Genomic DNA, 15,583 nt, shown 5'->3' on the forward strand with positions numbered 1-15,583 from the left:
TTTTTGGGGTAAGTTTGGTGGAGTTCCTTCCCATGGCATGCTGGTCTCGAGGCTGTTTTGCATCCTCTCTGATGCCCCCCCCCCATGTCCCCTCCACCCACCATCTGCGGAGAAGGACAACTTAGCCTCAGGCAGGGCCATACCAATACAAAAGGAGGCATTGATGAGAATGGCCGGTGATTACAATAACAAGCAGGTAGAACTTTACTTTAGCAGCAACTGGTTTAACTGGTTTTGCAACTCTTTTTTTCCCCCAAAAAATTGGCAGATTTTTTATTTATAACAGTCTATGGTTAAATCTACTCTTCGGTTTTGTGTTCACTTGTAGGTGGCATTTCTGCCCTAATGACTTGAGGCATCATGGGCTCATTGAGCTAGTAACAATTCCCCCTTATGTTGCTAATTTAAGTTTATTTTTGACACTTTTGTTTTTGCTGCTTGCTTTACTTGCTCGTTCTTTTGGTGTTCCTCATAAGCCCGACTTTTGGGGACATGGGCATTTACATGACGGACTTTTACAGGTAGTTTTTCTACCCGAGTGGCAATGTCTTTTTATTTATTAACAGGCCAGACTGGCTTTTTTCTACGCTGCCAGTTGGCCTTTTTCTACTTTTCCATCCAGCCCCACAGAGCATTGGCTACTATTTACGAATTAGTATAAAGTGTTATAGGTTAGTTGCGGTGGGGAATTATTCACCGACTACTAAGTCCAAATAAAATGAAATTTATTAATTGATAGAGCAAGCGATATTAGGCAAAATCAGCGCCCCGGGCGTGCTGGGCGACAGGGGAGTCCCTGCTCCACCACTGCCGCACACTTCTGATATTTCGTGGAGTTCTTATACAGTCCTGCTTCCGGGTTGACGTGTAGTACTCTGCGTATTCTTCTCTTGTTTCTAGGTGGTCATAGTCCACCTCCCGGAGGTCTGAAGATGAAGGCCGTTATTTTCCTTATTTGCTAGGTTTATCTGATTCCTGGCATTTTAGGCTCAATCTGCTGAGTTCCTGGAACCTTAGGTTTACTGAGCGGATAAGCTGATACTGTGTTATCAATCATAGCAAGCCCACCACCCATATTGACAGTTTACTAAACAGATAAACAAATGTTTGTGAAACCCATTGTCTTTGGTTTCACCTTCCTTATCCTTTTAAGTCTGGAAATTTACTTAAGCAAACAAATGGAGGTGATGCAACAGTCTTACTGGAATAACTTTGTCAGCTTTGATGAAAAAACTTAAAGTTTTAACCCTTACATAAAGATAGAGCTTTAGCTACTTCTCTCTCTCAGCAATGTCTAGGGCTAGCTGAACAGTTTTGAGTTCAGCAAGTTGACTTGACCTACTTTCTCTTTCGGTAGCTTGTGCAACTTGTCGTGTGGGGCTCTATATGGCTGCTTTCTACTTTTGCTTCATCCCTACAATGTGACAGGAACCATCAGTGAAAAGAGTGTAGTGGGTTTCTTTTGCTGGCAGTTGATTGTATGGTGGAGCTTCTTCGACACGTGTTACTTGCTCTTGTTTTTCTTTATCAGTGCAACTAAAGTTTTTACTTTTTGGTTAGTTTGTAATTTTTTTCTAAAATTTCAGGGCAATTTAGGTTTCTAATATGGGTGCACTGCATGATGAGAGCAATCTACTTGCTCTATGTAGCGTTACTGGCGTGGTGGGTAGAGGGAGCCTTTGCTTTAACCATCTACTCTAGCACTGGTAATCGGGGTACCAGGAGGAGTTGTGCTTCTGTGCTAATTACTTCTGAGGCGGCTTGAACTCTTTCATAGGCGGCCAAGATTTTTTTTTTTGTGGGAGTGTAGTTGGCTTCAGACTCTGTAGCTTTGACTCTAAAATTCTAGTGGTCGTCTTTGAGTCTCCTTAGGCACCCTCTGCCAAAGGCTCCAGGACAAGCCATTGTTCCTGGCTGCAGAGTAGAGCACATTTTAATTTCTGGTCCCATCCTGACTGGGCTAAAGGCGACTGTATGAGTGATTTTTTTTGCTTAATTTGGGCAAAAGCTTGTTGCTGCTCAGGGCCCTAGTGGAACTCGTTCTTCTTGCGAGTGACTAGGTAAAGAGGGCTTACGATTTGACTGTACTCAGGAATGTGCATTCTCTAAAATCGTATGGTGCTTAGAAAAGCTTGTGTTTCTTTTTTGCTAGTTGGTGGAGACATCGTGGTGATCTTGTTGATGATTTTAGTAGGAATTTGACACTGTCTGTCTTGCTACATTACTCTCAGGAACTGGATTTTTCGGGTAGGTCTCCTGACTTTTGCTCTTCTTGATGGTGAAGCCAGCTTCCAGCAGAATCTGGATGATCTTTTTTTTTTTTTTTAATACTTTTATTGCTGTGTTTTCTTACACAATGATGTTATCGATGTACTGCAGGTGTTCTGGAGTTTTACTCTTTTTTAGTGCAGCTTGGATCAGTTCATGGCAGATGGTGGGGCTGTGCTTCCACCCCTGAGGCAGTCAGTTCCAGGTGTACTGCACGCCCCTCCAGGTGAAAGCAAACTGAGGCTTGTATTCTGCTGCCAGAGGAATGGAGAAAAATGCATTAGCAATGTCAACAGTAGCATATCACTTTGCTGCCTTGGACTCCAGCTCATACTGGAGTTCCAGCATGTCCGGCACAGCAGTGCTCAGTGGTGGAGTCACTTTATTTAAGGCATCATAGTTTACAGTTAATCTCTATTCTCTGTCAGACTTGCGCACAGGCCACATGGGGCTGTTGAAGGGTGAGTGGGTCTTGCTGACCACCCCTTGGCTCTCCAGCTCTCGGATCATCTTATGGATGGGGATCACAGCATCTTGATTCATTCGGTACTGTCGGTGGTGCACTGTTGAGGTGGCAATTGGCACTCGTTGCTCTGCTATCTTCAGAAGTTCTACTGCAGATGGGTTTTCTAAAAGTCCAGGCAAAATGTTTAACTGCTTAATTCCTTTTGCTTCTACAGCAGCTATGTTAAAAGCCCATCTGAGTATTTGCAGATCTTTGTAATAGCAATTCCGGAGGAAGTCTATGCCTAGAATGCACGGGGCCTCTGGGCCGGTCACAATAGGATGTTTTTTCTACTCTTTCCCAGTCAGGCTTACTTCAGCTTCTAACAGGGTCAATTGCTGTGATCCCCCCGTTACTCTGGCAATGGAAACAGGTTCCACCCCCATATGTCCCGATGGTATCAGGGTACACTGTGCACCACTATCAACTAAGACATTGTATTTTTGTGGTTCTGATGTGCCAGGCCATCAGATCCACACCGTCCAGAAGATCCGGTTTTCCCATGGCTCTCCCTGGCTAGAGGCAGAGCTTCTCTAACCTTGGTTATTATTTCTTTCTTGGGCATACATGGTAGAGGTACTTTCAAGGGGATCTGACAGATTATATTCAGCAGGTCGGTTATGGGAGTTTGAGGCCACTTTCACTTTATTGGAGTTTTCTCGGTTAGTGTTTCTTTTTTTAAGTTGGCGCACTCACACTGCCAGAACATAAGTGGGTTTCTCATCCCACCTTCCTATGTTTTTTCTATGGTTACGTAGAAAGAACCATAGGTCAGCCCATGGGTTGTACTTTCTCTCTTTAGCTGGAGGATGTTGGGCTCTTACTTTGGGGCCTGTGACTTGCACTGGTGTGATGTGGGAATTGTTCTTTTTCACTTCTTCTCTCATCTCTCTCATCTCTTCTTGGAGTTCTTGGACCATGGCAGAGACATGAGCCTGCATTGGGCCATTGATCATACTCTCATAATTTCTAAGCTTGTCGGTAACAGAACTCACTGTCTTTAGGTAGGTATCGGCATTAATTGTTGCAATGAAGGTGGTGTATTGAGATGGCTTTAGATTTGCTAGACTTTACAACATTTGCCTTGTGCACCTGACTTTGTCAGGGTCATTATCATGCTATTTTTCCTATATAGTACTTCCAATACTGCCACTTCTTTCAACTGTTGGATCTCTTCTTCAAGAGTCTTCTAGCGCATTCTATGGTGGTGCTCTTGCATTCTCTCCCGGTGGACAAACCTCTCTCTGACACTTATTAAAAGCCACTCCCAGAGGGAAAGGGACTCTGGCTCCCTTACAAAAATCTGATTGATACTTGAGTCCTGGGTTAAGGGTTTCAGATTCTTTGCTTCACTACTATCCAGCTGGACGCCTGTACTCATACGATCCCAGACCCGAAGTAGCCAGGTTGTATAAGCCTCATGTTCCTGTTGTACAATGTCTTTGTGCAGATTACAGAGACTTTTGTACGTCAGGGACTTGGTGATGATTGCAACCTCTGGCTCCCCTGTGGGTTGTGAGGGCCCTCCCCTATCTGGGTGCTTTGGTTTCATCTTAAATTTCTTTGTTTCTACAGGGGCAACTGCTGCTGGCTGTGACTACCTTTGCAGTTCAGCTAGAACTTGGACAGTTGTAACATCTGTGGGTTCTACTGCTGCACTATTAGACTCTCTCTCTTTGAGGCAGGGGGAGGGCTTCTCACCAGCTGGGGAAGTGTATTTTTTTAGCATTTGGCTCATCTCATGCATCTCTTTCACCAGAACCCCTACCCAATCTGGGTAGTTCATATCTGAGGTGGGCTGTGGGGTAGGGTCAGGCTCTGGGGCAGGAGCATCCCTAGGCTCTGGTGCTGTGTCAGGTTCTGGGGTAGGTGTCAAGGTGATAATCCAGGTTAATCTTCCCTTCTCTCTAAATGCTAAATAGAACAGGCCTATCAGCAACACCAGCCACTGTATGATATCATTAGTATTTAGAGTGGATCTGAACCCTTTGAAAACTGGTGGGGCAGACCTAAAGAGATGGTTAAAGGGTCGGGAGAAAATTTCTCCCAGTGTCATTTTTTTTACAGCAGGTGCTGTTATTAAAGTAACCCCAAAAACATACAGTTATTGTGTGATAGCTGTGAATTTATGTGCTTGCTTTCCAGAGGAAGTTATAAATTGATGAATTTTTCACCTTATTTACTTATAAAACAAACTGGATAACAGCCACAGTAGTTTTGGTTACAGGACTCATGTTTAGATAAGGGCCTACAAATGGGAGAAATATAGCTACGACTACATGTTACTTAAACTAGGGTAAGCTGGACTACATGGTGTCACTTAATGAGGTTTCTGTAGCAGCACACAAAAAATAGATTACTCAAGAACTGTTATTTTCTTTTTGCTTTTATGCCCTCGAGCCGCACGTTGAGCGCCAAAATTTGTTTTTGTTTGGAAAGACAAGTGCTTCCTAAAGATAGTGGAAGCCTCTCTTAAAATGAAAAATGTGAACCCCTTTCTTCTGAATTGCTATAAATTTTAAATTAAGGGGCTTTTAGGCAAAAAATATGAGAGCAGGAAATATTAGTCTTTTAATAGGGAAGAAAATAAAAAAATAAAATAAACAATGCAGTAAACTAAAACAACATTGACAGAGTTAGAACACAACCTGACACCCTGTTAGTCAGTCTTGGTAGCAGTCTAATTAAAAATGTGGCTGCAATCCTCCTGGAGTGTCAAGTGTAGTTCTGTTAGAATAAGAATCTTGTAGAAAAGGGTGTAGTCTTTTTTTCAAGATCTAGTGGAAGAAGAGGCAGCTGTTTTTCTGGGAAAATCCAGTAGAGAAGCCGTGCTAGTGTTTTAAAATCTTAAGATGATATTTTCAGTAAAAATGCTTGGCTCTCCCCTCTAGGCAGAGCATTTCACAATGAAATGCTATAGTTCTTATTAGTTATGCAGTGACATGTAATAGCTTATTATTAGCAGATGTTGTTTTGGAAGGAGGAGTGGTTGTGGAAGAGATAAAGAAAACTGCCCACTTAACAGAAGATAACTGCCATACAGATGGCAAATAGAATACAGTTTGTTTGACAATTCAAGACACATACCATGCCAGGTATCATCTCAACAATAAAAAAAAAAAAAAAGAGAATGTGTTTGTCTTCCAAAGTAGCCATTGCTCAGTTTGGCTGGACGTTGGTCTGCTTGTGGGAGGTAGTGAGTGAGTGATTAACTGTGCATTGCTTTGGGTTTTTTTTTTTTCTGTTTCCACCAGCCCCTTCTTATTTTTCCTTGACTTATTAAACTTTTTTTCAACACATGAATTTTCTTGTTTTTGTTCTTCCTATTCTCTACCCTGTTCTGTTGAGAGAGTGAGCAAGCAGCTCTATGTGTGATTAGATGCTGGCTGGGGTCAACCCACCACAGACACGATCTTTCTAACCTTGCCTCAAGTTCAATACAATGTACAGACAAAACAATTCTTTCACTGGTTTAACTTGTTTTAATCAGGATGGAGAGATGCAAAGGAGAGCGCTATACTAACAAGACTGCAGCTTTGCCAATGAAAACAGTGTTGGCACTGGTACTACTTCTGCTGTTATATGTAATCTGTATAATTTATTTATTTGACTTTCATTCTGATGGAAGTGAAAGGTGGCTTTGAGAATTTCTATGTTATAGAAAAAAATGGTTTTTTGCAAGATTTTTATTACCAGCTAAGCTGTTTTGTTGGGTATTTTTACTCTAAACTGCAATTTTTCTTTTTTTTTTCTTGTTTATTTTAAGGTGGAAGATTACTTTCATATCACTTCTAAAGTACTTTTCTTGCAACTCCTGCAAGAAGAGCAAATTGGTAGAATCACTAGGTGAATGGTCTGAAATAGGTGATAATTTAAATAGTATAAAACATTACCCGTATAAAAATTTTCATTTTTAAAAGGTTTTGAGAGCAACACTTGTCTTTGCTTCGATTGCTTCCTTTCACTGCTGCTTCTCCCCATTTGATTGCTTGGGGTAGAAAGAGGTCAAAATTGAGGAAAGGGTAAGGAGTGTTTTAATGAGTTTAGCTTTCGACTTAAACTGAAGTGTTCTTTTGTCATATTTAGAAGTCTGTGAGTTGCCATGCATTTGTATTTGTTCTTAATAGGCTGCATGTTGTGCTTGGGGAAGACATTTTGGCTGAAATATACTCTGGTGTGAATGCTGTCATTTTTTTAGGTGCAGATTTTGATACTATTATCTGTGTTTGTTGTTTGAGAAACAGGTTGTATTGTAGCCTGAATAGAAGCTTGAGTAAGATTAAAATACAGCAGTTTAGTTACCTCTGGTACTACTTATTTGCTGAAAATGAACAAATTGGGGAATAAAAAAAGATGGTTATAGAGAGCCTTTGTCTCCTTTGGATGGTTCAGAGTGATTTTCTCCAGTGTGAGTTATTTGGGGAAACGGTTTATCTGAACCTGTGAAGCTTTCCAAAATCTGTGTGTTGGTGTCTTGGTTTGAAAAAACAGGTGTGTGCTAAGAAAGGCAGGAGCTTCCCCTGAAATGGAAAATGTAAACCCCTTCCCTCTGAATTGGTATAAATTTGAAATTAAGGGGGGCTCTCAGGCAAAGATATGGGAGCAGGAATAACAGTTCTTTATTAGGGAAGAAAAAACGAAATAAACAATGCAGTAAAACAAAACAACACCAACAGAGTCAGAAGACAACCTGACACCCTGTGGGTCAGAGTGTTGGTAGCAGTCCAATTGGAATGGTGGCTGCAGTCCTCCTGGAGTGGCAGGTGTGGTTCTGTTGGAGCAGTGATCCTGTAGAAGGGTGTAGTCTTTCTCTGAAGATCCAGTGGAAGAGGCAGCTGTTCCTCTGGAAATCCAGTGGAAAGGCTGTGCTGGTGTCCCAAAAATCTCAGATTATATCCAGTTAGGAAGGCTTGGCTCCTCCCTCTGTGTGGAGCATCTCACAATGGGATGGTGTAATATTTATCAGTCATGCAGTGACATTCAATAGCCCATGAACAGCAGATGTGTCCCTGGAGGGAGGATTGGTTTGTGGAAGAGATAAAGAAAACTGCCCAATTAACAGAAGATAACTGCCATACCTCTAACAGATGGCAAATAGAATACACATTGCCTTGCAATCTAGGACAGTTGGGAATAAGTAATTTGAGAGAGGTTGCACATGTAAACATCTGATAACTTTTTTTGAAATGAAGGTTTGGAATTTTATCAGTTTCAACGGAGATCTTTCATTAGTTTCATAGCTCTATTCTGTGAGAATAAGCAGAGGCCTTAACTTTAAAGGACACCCATTGTTACATGTTTTTTTTAGGTGGTATCATGGAAAACTCGACAGAACAATTGCAGAAGAACGTCTTTGGCAAGCGGAAAAACCTGGAAGTTACCTTATTCGAGAGAGTGATCGGAGACCGGGTTCATTTGTGCTTTCATTCCTTAGTAAAACAAGTGTCAATCATTTTAGGTGAGAAGTAAATGTTTTCTTTTAAAACACTATAACTCATTTATTTGTGGATTGAGAATGTAGTACGGTATAGAAAACAATTGTATTATAAATTGGATATTTTTTACTTTTCTTTTTATCCATGTATGGTATAGCTCTTTGCTAGGGTTTAATTGTTTTAAACCATGCTACAAAAATTCCTTTACAGGCTGAAGAATGAAAATGCGAGGAAACCAGCATTATCAGGATAGAAAAGCTTGTCTAAAGCTGTTATGACTAAATTTACAGTAACATGCAGGCTCCTTAGTAGTAATCAGATTGTTTGAAGTCTGTTCCTCAGATATTGCAGCTTAAAAAACATATTTGAATGTCAAAGTCATAGCAAATTTGTTTATAAGATAGCTATAACGAGAAACAAAGAGATAATGTGTTTAAAAATATGAAGATTTGCTAAAATCAGCTTTCAGTCTTTGTTAGAATTAGTTGTTCTAAATACAAGTATCCATTTATCTGAAATTGTAACTGTGGTTATTTTACCATTAGCAAGTTGTAGACATTAATTTAGTCTCATTTAGTGTAAATCAGATGTTCTGGGAAGCGCTTGAATGTTAGCATGTAGTGTGCTGCATTGTGTCATGGTTTAGGCCTGGCACAGAGCCAGTGCCCCCATGAGAATACTCTCTCCCTGGTGTCTGCTGTGAGATGTGACCAGGAATAAGCAAAGCAGGCTCCAGCTTAGAAATAAAGAAAACTTTATTACTTAAACTACAAGAAAAGAAGGAAAAAAACTATAAGGGAAAAATTGAAAACTTTACAAAAAGCACTTTTCTCTACTACCAAAATTTCTCAATCTGATATATTCTTCCAAATTACTAACTGCTCAGTCTGGCACTACTCTTTAGAATACTCAAACTTCAGTTCATGAAGAGGAGAGGAGTCCTTCTTGCACCATAGGCTTCCCCTGGAAACACGCTGAAACCTCGTGTGCTTCTATGTCACTCAGCACTGCCCAGAAAGTCTTTTTGCTATTGTGACATCTTCCTTCCATGCCCAGTGCTCTCACCACTGTGCATGGACCAGAGCTGCTTTTAGGGTTGTCTTTTAAGGATGTTTTGTCTCACTCCAAAAAAGGCACAGTCTCTGCTTTTGGACATCTGTCCCCCCCATTTTTTCCCACCCCCTGGGGCCGAGGGGTACCCACAATGAACCCTCCTGGTTCTGAGGCACTGCCTGCCCCTAAATGCAGTCTCTGTGTCACAGGAATAACACTGGTTCAGTCTATGGCCACACAAGAAAAGTCCAGCCAAAAGGCCACTCCAATCATCTCTCTCCCCACTCAGTCAGTCTTCTCCACTTCCCTCGGGCCAGGTCCTTGTTATCTCATCTCTTATCTCTCTTCTTATTCAGCTCCGAGGAGGATCAGCATTTTTGCGAGGTCCCAATCATGCAAGAAATGGGTTAAAAATTTCAGTCTCTGCCTGTCCCAGAGCTCCGGCACTCCCACACTCGCTGCTGCTCCGGCCTGCACTCACCCCCTTCTCCTCCTGGGCCGGCTGCTATCACATTCCGTCTCTGGCTCTCTCTCTCTCTCCTGGGGGGCGGGGGTGGCTGCCCGATATCTCTTTGTGCTTCTACCCTTCCATCCTCAAGGGCCTCCTCACACTCCATCTCTGTCCAGGCCCAGGCCTACTGCATGGCTGCCCCTCCCCCGGCCAGCAGCAGCAGCTGAACGGGGGAGGGAGATCCAACCTCTTTGACCTCTTCGCCTCAAAGTCTCAAGAGGGCCTCCCAGGGCCGAAGCTCTGGTTTTTAACCCCTGTGTGTTCTCGGAGGTGTGTCTTAACCTCACTGGCCATATCAGGTGCCAATATAAAAATCTGAGCACCCATTGGTTTGACCACAGCATCCCAGAATTCCCACTTCTTCTTGGCCAAACCAGCACACAGTGTAATGTTCATATTCACAAAATACGATATCAAGTGCATCTTCAGCTCTAGAAAAAACCTTTGTCAGCTATCTAGATAACAAGAAATAAACAGAAAGCAAGTTTTCTTGCAAAGCAAACAAATAGCATGCACTTGTTTGCATCATGTCTGAGCTAACAATTCATGCTTCTCAGCTATACTGATTCTTGTTAGGAAACTGATTACTGTGTAGCAGTAGTAGAAAATGAAGTTATGTTAATACTTGTTTTTTAAGTTTCGGTTTTCAAGACTCTCCTTTTTAATAACTTCTGCTTATTGTAGCCAATATCAGGTGTTGAATGTTGATTTCTGTCCACCATAAAATTGTTTCTGGCATCTCAGAAAATGGGAAACCATTAAATTCTACTTTCTAAGAAAGGATTCCTTATAATATTTTCAAATCTTAAAGAATCTTTTCTTCTTGGATCCATTAAATATGTGAACTATCTGAAGGAAACTAATTTGTCTGCTGATACTGGTATTCATAGAGCAGACCTGCTTTTGATTTCACTTGTTGACTGCAGAGTGTATATGTTTTTTGTTATTAGAAGGGCAGATGCCACACTCAAACATTTGTCCAGCCTCAAGATTGACAGTCTTGAAGTCAATTCAGCCAAATATAGGGATGTGCCCCCTGGGTCCCATAGACTTGAAGTGTCACTTCCACCAAAGCTTGGTTTCTGCCAAAAATGGGTGAAATTTTTATTGCTTGACAATCTCCCTGTTATTTGTTTCCTAAAAGTGGTATTTCTCAGATTAGACTTTCCTTATATATTTCTGTTTGACTAAAATGCCAATATTGTAGTTGAAAGTTCTCCAAATCCCCCTCCCTCCAAGCTGTATATGGGCATATGTTCATGAAGCATATGATTGACAGATAGTGTATGAGTCCATCAAAACTACATTCTTTTTGGCTGTAGTAGTATATTTTTTTGGTGAGTTGCCTAGTGATATAAAATATTGGGAAGGAAAATATTTATATTTTCATCTTGCTCTTTAGAATTTTCTGTAATTGAATGGAGATTAGCACATGTGATATCTATCTACAAGAATGGCCAGAAAGAGGATTTGGAGAATTACAGGCCTGTCAGCCTGACCGTGGTGCCAGGAAGAATATGGGGCAGATAATCTTGAGTGCCATCACACGGCACATGCAGAATAAAAGAGGTGATCAGGTCCAGCCAGGATGGGTTTATAAAAGGCAGGTCCTGCTTGGACAAACTGATCTCCTTGTATGACAAGGGGTGATCCTACTTAGTGGATGAGGGAAAGGCTGTGCATGTGGTCTACCTAGGCTTCAAGTCCAGTAAAGCCTTTGGCAGAGTTTTTCACAGCATTCTCCTGGAGAAACTGGCTGCTCATGGCTTGGATGGGTGCACTGTTTGCTGGGTAAAAAACTGGCTGGATGGCTGGGAGCAGAGGGGTGGTGAATGAAGTTAAATCCAGTTGATGGCAAGTCACCAGTGGTGTTCCCCAGGGCTCAGTACTGGAGCAAGCCTGTTTAATATCTTTATTGATGACCTGGAGGAGCAGATTGAGTGCACCCTCAGTAAGTTCACAGGTGATACCAAGTTGGATGGGAGTGTTGATGGTCTGGAAGGCTCTGCAGAGGGATCTGGACAGGCCAGATTGATGGGCTGAGGCCAGTTGTAGGAAGTTCAACAAGGCCAAGTGCTGGGTCCTGCACTTGGGTTATGACAATCCCATGCAACACTACAGGCTGGGGGAAGAGGGGCTGGAAAGCTGCCCAGTGGAAAAGGACCTGGAGGTGCTGGCCAACAGCCAGCTGAACATGAGCCAGTGTGTGCTCAGGTGGCCAAGAAGGCCAATGACATCCTGGCCTGTATCAGAAATAGTGTGGCAAGCAGGACTAGGAAAGTGATTGTCCCTTTTTACTAAAAACTGGTGAGGTTGCACCTCGAATACTGTGTCCACTTCAGGGTCTCTCACTGCAAGAAAGATATTGAGGTGCTGGAGCGTGTCCAAAGAAGGGCAATGAAGCTGGGGAAGGGTCTGGAACACAAGTCTTATGGGGAGCAGCTGAGGGAGCTGGGGTTGTTTAGCCTGGAGCAAAGGAGGCTCGCAGAAGACAATTGGTCTCTAGAATTACCTGAAAGGAGGTTGTAACCAGGTGGGTGTTGGTCTGTTTTTCCCAAGTAGCAAGTAATAGGATGAGGGGAAGAGGCCTCAAGATGTACTAGGAGAGGTTTAGATTGGATATAAGGAAGTATTTCTTCACTGAAAGGGAAGCATTGGAAAAGGCTGCCTAAGGAAGTGGTGGAGTCACCATCCCTGGAGTTATTTAAAAGATGTGTAGATGTTGTGCTTTAGAGGCATGGTTTAGTGGTGGATTTGGCAGTGCTGGGTTAATGTTTAAGTCCCATTATCTTAGAAACCCCCATGGTATTAAAGATTTTTTCCCAACCTGATTCTATGATCCTAAAAATTATTGTTTTGACACTGCAACACAGAGTTCTGGTGGAAAGTATGACATTTTTCCCATTTACTACATAATTTATTGGAAACTGTTTTTAGCATTCTGCAAGCTTCGTAAAACTGATAATTTCACATTTTTTACCAAAAAATTATAGTTTTTAAGTAGATCAAATGTATTTTTCATTTTTTTTTCTTTTGTGTAACTAAAGGAATAGTTCAATCCCTCTGTCAGTATTTTCTCCCTTCTCAAAGTTGCTTTTCCAGGTAGCTCTTAACATTTTTAGAGAGTGAGTTTGTAATATTGTATTTTGAACATAGACAGCCTGCTTTAACAACTCTGCATTATCCTCATTTCCTTTTAAAAAAATCCCAAACCCAAACCATCCCAACAGTTTGTAGCAAAAGTTCTTCTGTCAAACTTCCTTTTCTTTATTAACAGGATTATTGCCATGTGTGGAGATTATTACATTGGTGGACGTCGCTTTGCTTCACTCTCAGACCTTATTGGGTATTACAGTCATGTGTCTTGTTTGCTGAAGGGGGAAAAACTATTCTTTCCAGTAGCACCTCCAGAGGCAAGTAGTAAAATTTTAAAATGTAATTTGCTTAAATATTAATATAATTAATCTTGCATTTGATATTCATAGTTTTCTATAAAAAAGCCTTGTAGATGGCTTCCCCTAGTTCTATACCTATCTCAGCATATGGTGAAGTATAATGAATATATAAACAAGGTTTTACTGATAAAAACTAATAATAAAAAATATTTTTAATAAAAATCTGTAATGAGAAGGTTAGATGTCTGGTATTGCAATTATCTCCAAATGTAGTAATAAAATTTTATGTAAACTGAAATAAGAAAATGTGTGGGTTTTGGCTAATAAAGAGCACCATTATAATATAGGGTTTTACACAGACTGTATAAATTATATCAAGATAATATTACTGTTTTATAGCAAAGATTTTAAAGTACGCATCCTTGAAATAACCAAAGCTCCTGAAAGCTGTTTCTTTCAAATGACTATCCTTAAAACAATATCAGTAATTATCTGTATGAGTAATGCCCCCGTCCCCCACGAATAAAGATGTTTCTGAATGTTAAATCTTCACAACTTTTCACTAAGAGGAAGTAAGTTGTAAAGTGCTCTTTCATGGGAATTACATTGTTGGTAATTTTCTTTTTGGAGATAACATGAATGATAATGTTACAGGCTAGAACCAAAATGAAGGCTTTTGTAGATAACTTTAGGAATTGAGCATTTCCAGCTCTTACAAATTTGACCCTTTAAAAACTTAAAACTAGCAAAGAGATACAAATTATTATTACCAGCCTTTTTCCTCAGAATAGCATAATGCTGGGGAGAGGAAGCTACACTAGAATGAAAGGAAAACTTAATGTCTTTGAACTCTTCTCTAAAACTCTAGCCTGTGGAAGATAGAAGGAGAGTTCGAGCAATTCTACCTTACACCAAAGTGCCAGAAACTGATGAAATAAGGTATGTTTTAATAATAGGTAGAAGCACATGTGAAATTCTTGGAGTATTTATAAAGCCTAATGATTTCGGTATATGTTCACTATGCAAACACTTTCCAATTGCATCTTAGATGTAATGCTCTGAGAAGTTAAAGGTATTATGCTTGCCTTTTTTTTTTCTTCCACTACATATATTATGTGGGAAAGATGCAAAACCAACAGTCCCGTATCTAATGGAAGAACATATACTAGTTGCTTGGAATTAATACTGCTTTCCTGAGATACCAGTTTTCTTCCAGATGAAAAACAAAAAGCCAGATTTGAAAGATGTTTGTAGTAATTTTTGATGAGACAGTCTTGGTTTCACAAGTTGATAGAACATGCTGGTGTAATTTGGAATAAGGTTATTGATAGGACTATTAACCTAAGATTATAGAGAAAAAGTATATGACAGCTTTATATCCTCATCAGGGTGAAAATTTATCCAGTCCATTCTGATCTCTATAAAAAACACTTTGAGGATATTCATCTTTGAGACGACCTTCTTCTAAGCATACAATAAGGTAGTAAGACAGGAGGGACCTCCCTAATTGTATATTGAAAGTAGGACTTCTTTCTATTCTTATGCATAATAGGGTCCATCAAGTCCAGTAAATGCCTAATTGCACCCACCAACTTAAGAGGAAAAAGTATTTCATTACTCTGCTATGGTAACAGGAATTACAGCAAATAGTGAAGTTCTATGTGTCTGGCTGGGTTTCTGAGATCTGCATGGTGAAATAGTCTGTTCATAGCAAACTGGTACAAAGTACACCGTTTTAGGTCAAATTAATATATTATACTCTTGTAATGTACTCTTGAAGATGTTATGTATTTCAGGGAATCTTGACTTAATTGTAATGTAATAATTAATATTTAGAAAGCTTGAAGCATTTCAAACAGTAACAACTGATATAGGATGGCTTTGCTGTCTATTGTACATTGTGAAGATTTAGGTTCGTTAGTAGCTGAAGTAATTCTAAGTATTTTCATTAGGCTTTTTTTATTCTTGCTTTTTACTTTGTGTTCAAGTTAATACATTTTTTGTTACTCTGTCACAGATTAATTATTAAAAGAAGTCGCCGTTGTGGGGTTAACTAAAAGGGTTTTATTAATGATTACACAATTATTAAATGGTAATTAACACTTCACTCAGAGTGGGTGCATCTATCACACCCTCTCAAGAGGTGTTCAGTAGAAAATTGCAATCTAATTTTGGTAGTTGATGAACTTCAGTACTGTGTAGCTATTGCCTGTATCCCTGATAGATCATGTGACTTGATTGAGAAGTCCCCCTGTGCTCCAGTGAAAGGTTTTCATATGACCCGATGTTATGGTTTAACCCTGGCCAGCAAATAAGCACCAGCAGACACTAGGGCAATAATTTTCCTGGATGGATGCCTTTTCGCTCCTGTTTTTTCTTGCACTTCTTGTACTTGAGCTTCTAGTCTCCATGTAGG

At 40.5% G+C, this 15,583-nt stretch overlaps 1 protein-coding gene across 4 annotated transcripts in view; it reads left to right on the forward strand.

Moving 5' to 3' along the window:
- Nucleotides 1-15,583, forward strand: part of LOC141726967 (ras GTPase-activating protein 1-like) — a 190,671-nt gene that overhangs the window by 34,103 nt on the left and 140,985 nt on the right. For all 4 annotated transcript variants that reach the window (XM_074532116.1, XM_074532115.1, XM_074532117.1 and 1 more), the window contains exons 2-4: nucleotides 8,082-8,231; nucleotides 13,050-13,185; nucleotides 14,036-14,106. In XM_074532116.1, the coding sequence (XP_074388217.1) occupies nucleotides 8,082-8,231; nucleotides 13,050-13,185; nucleotides 14,036-14,106 (357 nt within the window). The remainder of the gene's footprint in view (nucleotides 1-8,081; nucleotides 8,232-13,049; nucleotides 13,186-14,035; nucleotides 14,107-15,583) is intronic.

Source organism: Zonotrichia albicollis, chromosome W (assembly GCF_047830755.1).
Source record: "Zonotrichia albicollis isolate bZonAlb1 chromosome W, bZonAlb1.hap1, whole genome shotgun sequence".
NCBI lineage: Eukaryota > Metazoa > Chordata > Aves > Passeriformes > Passerellidae > Zonotrichia > Zonotrichia albicollis.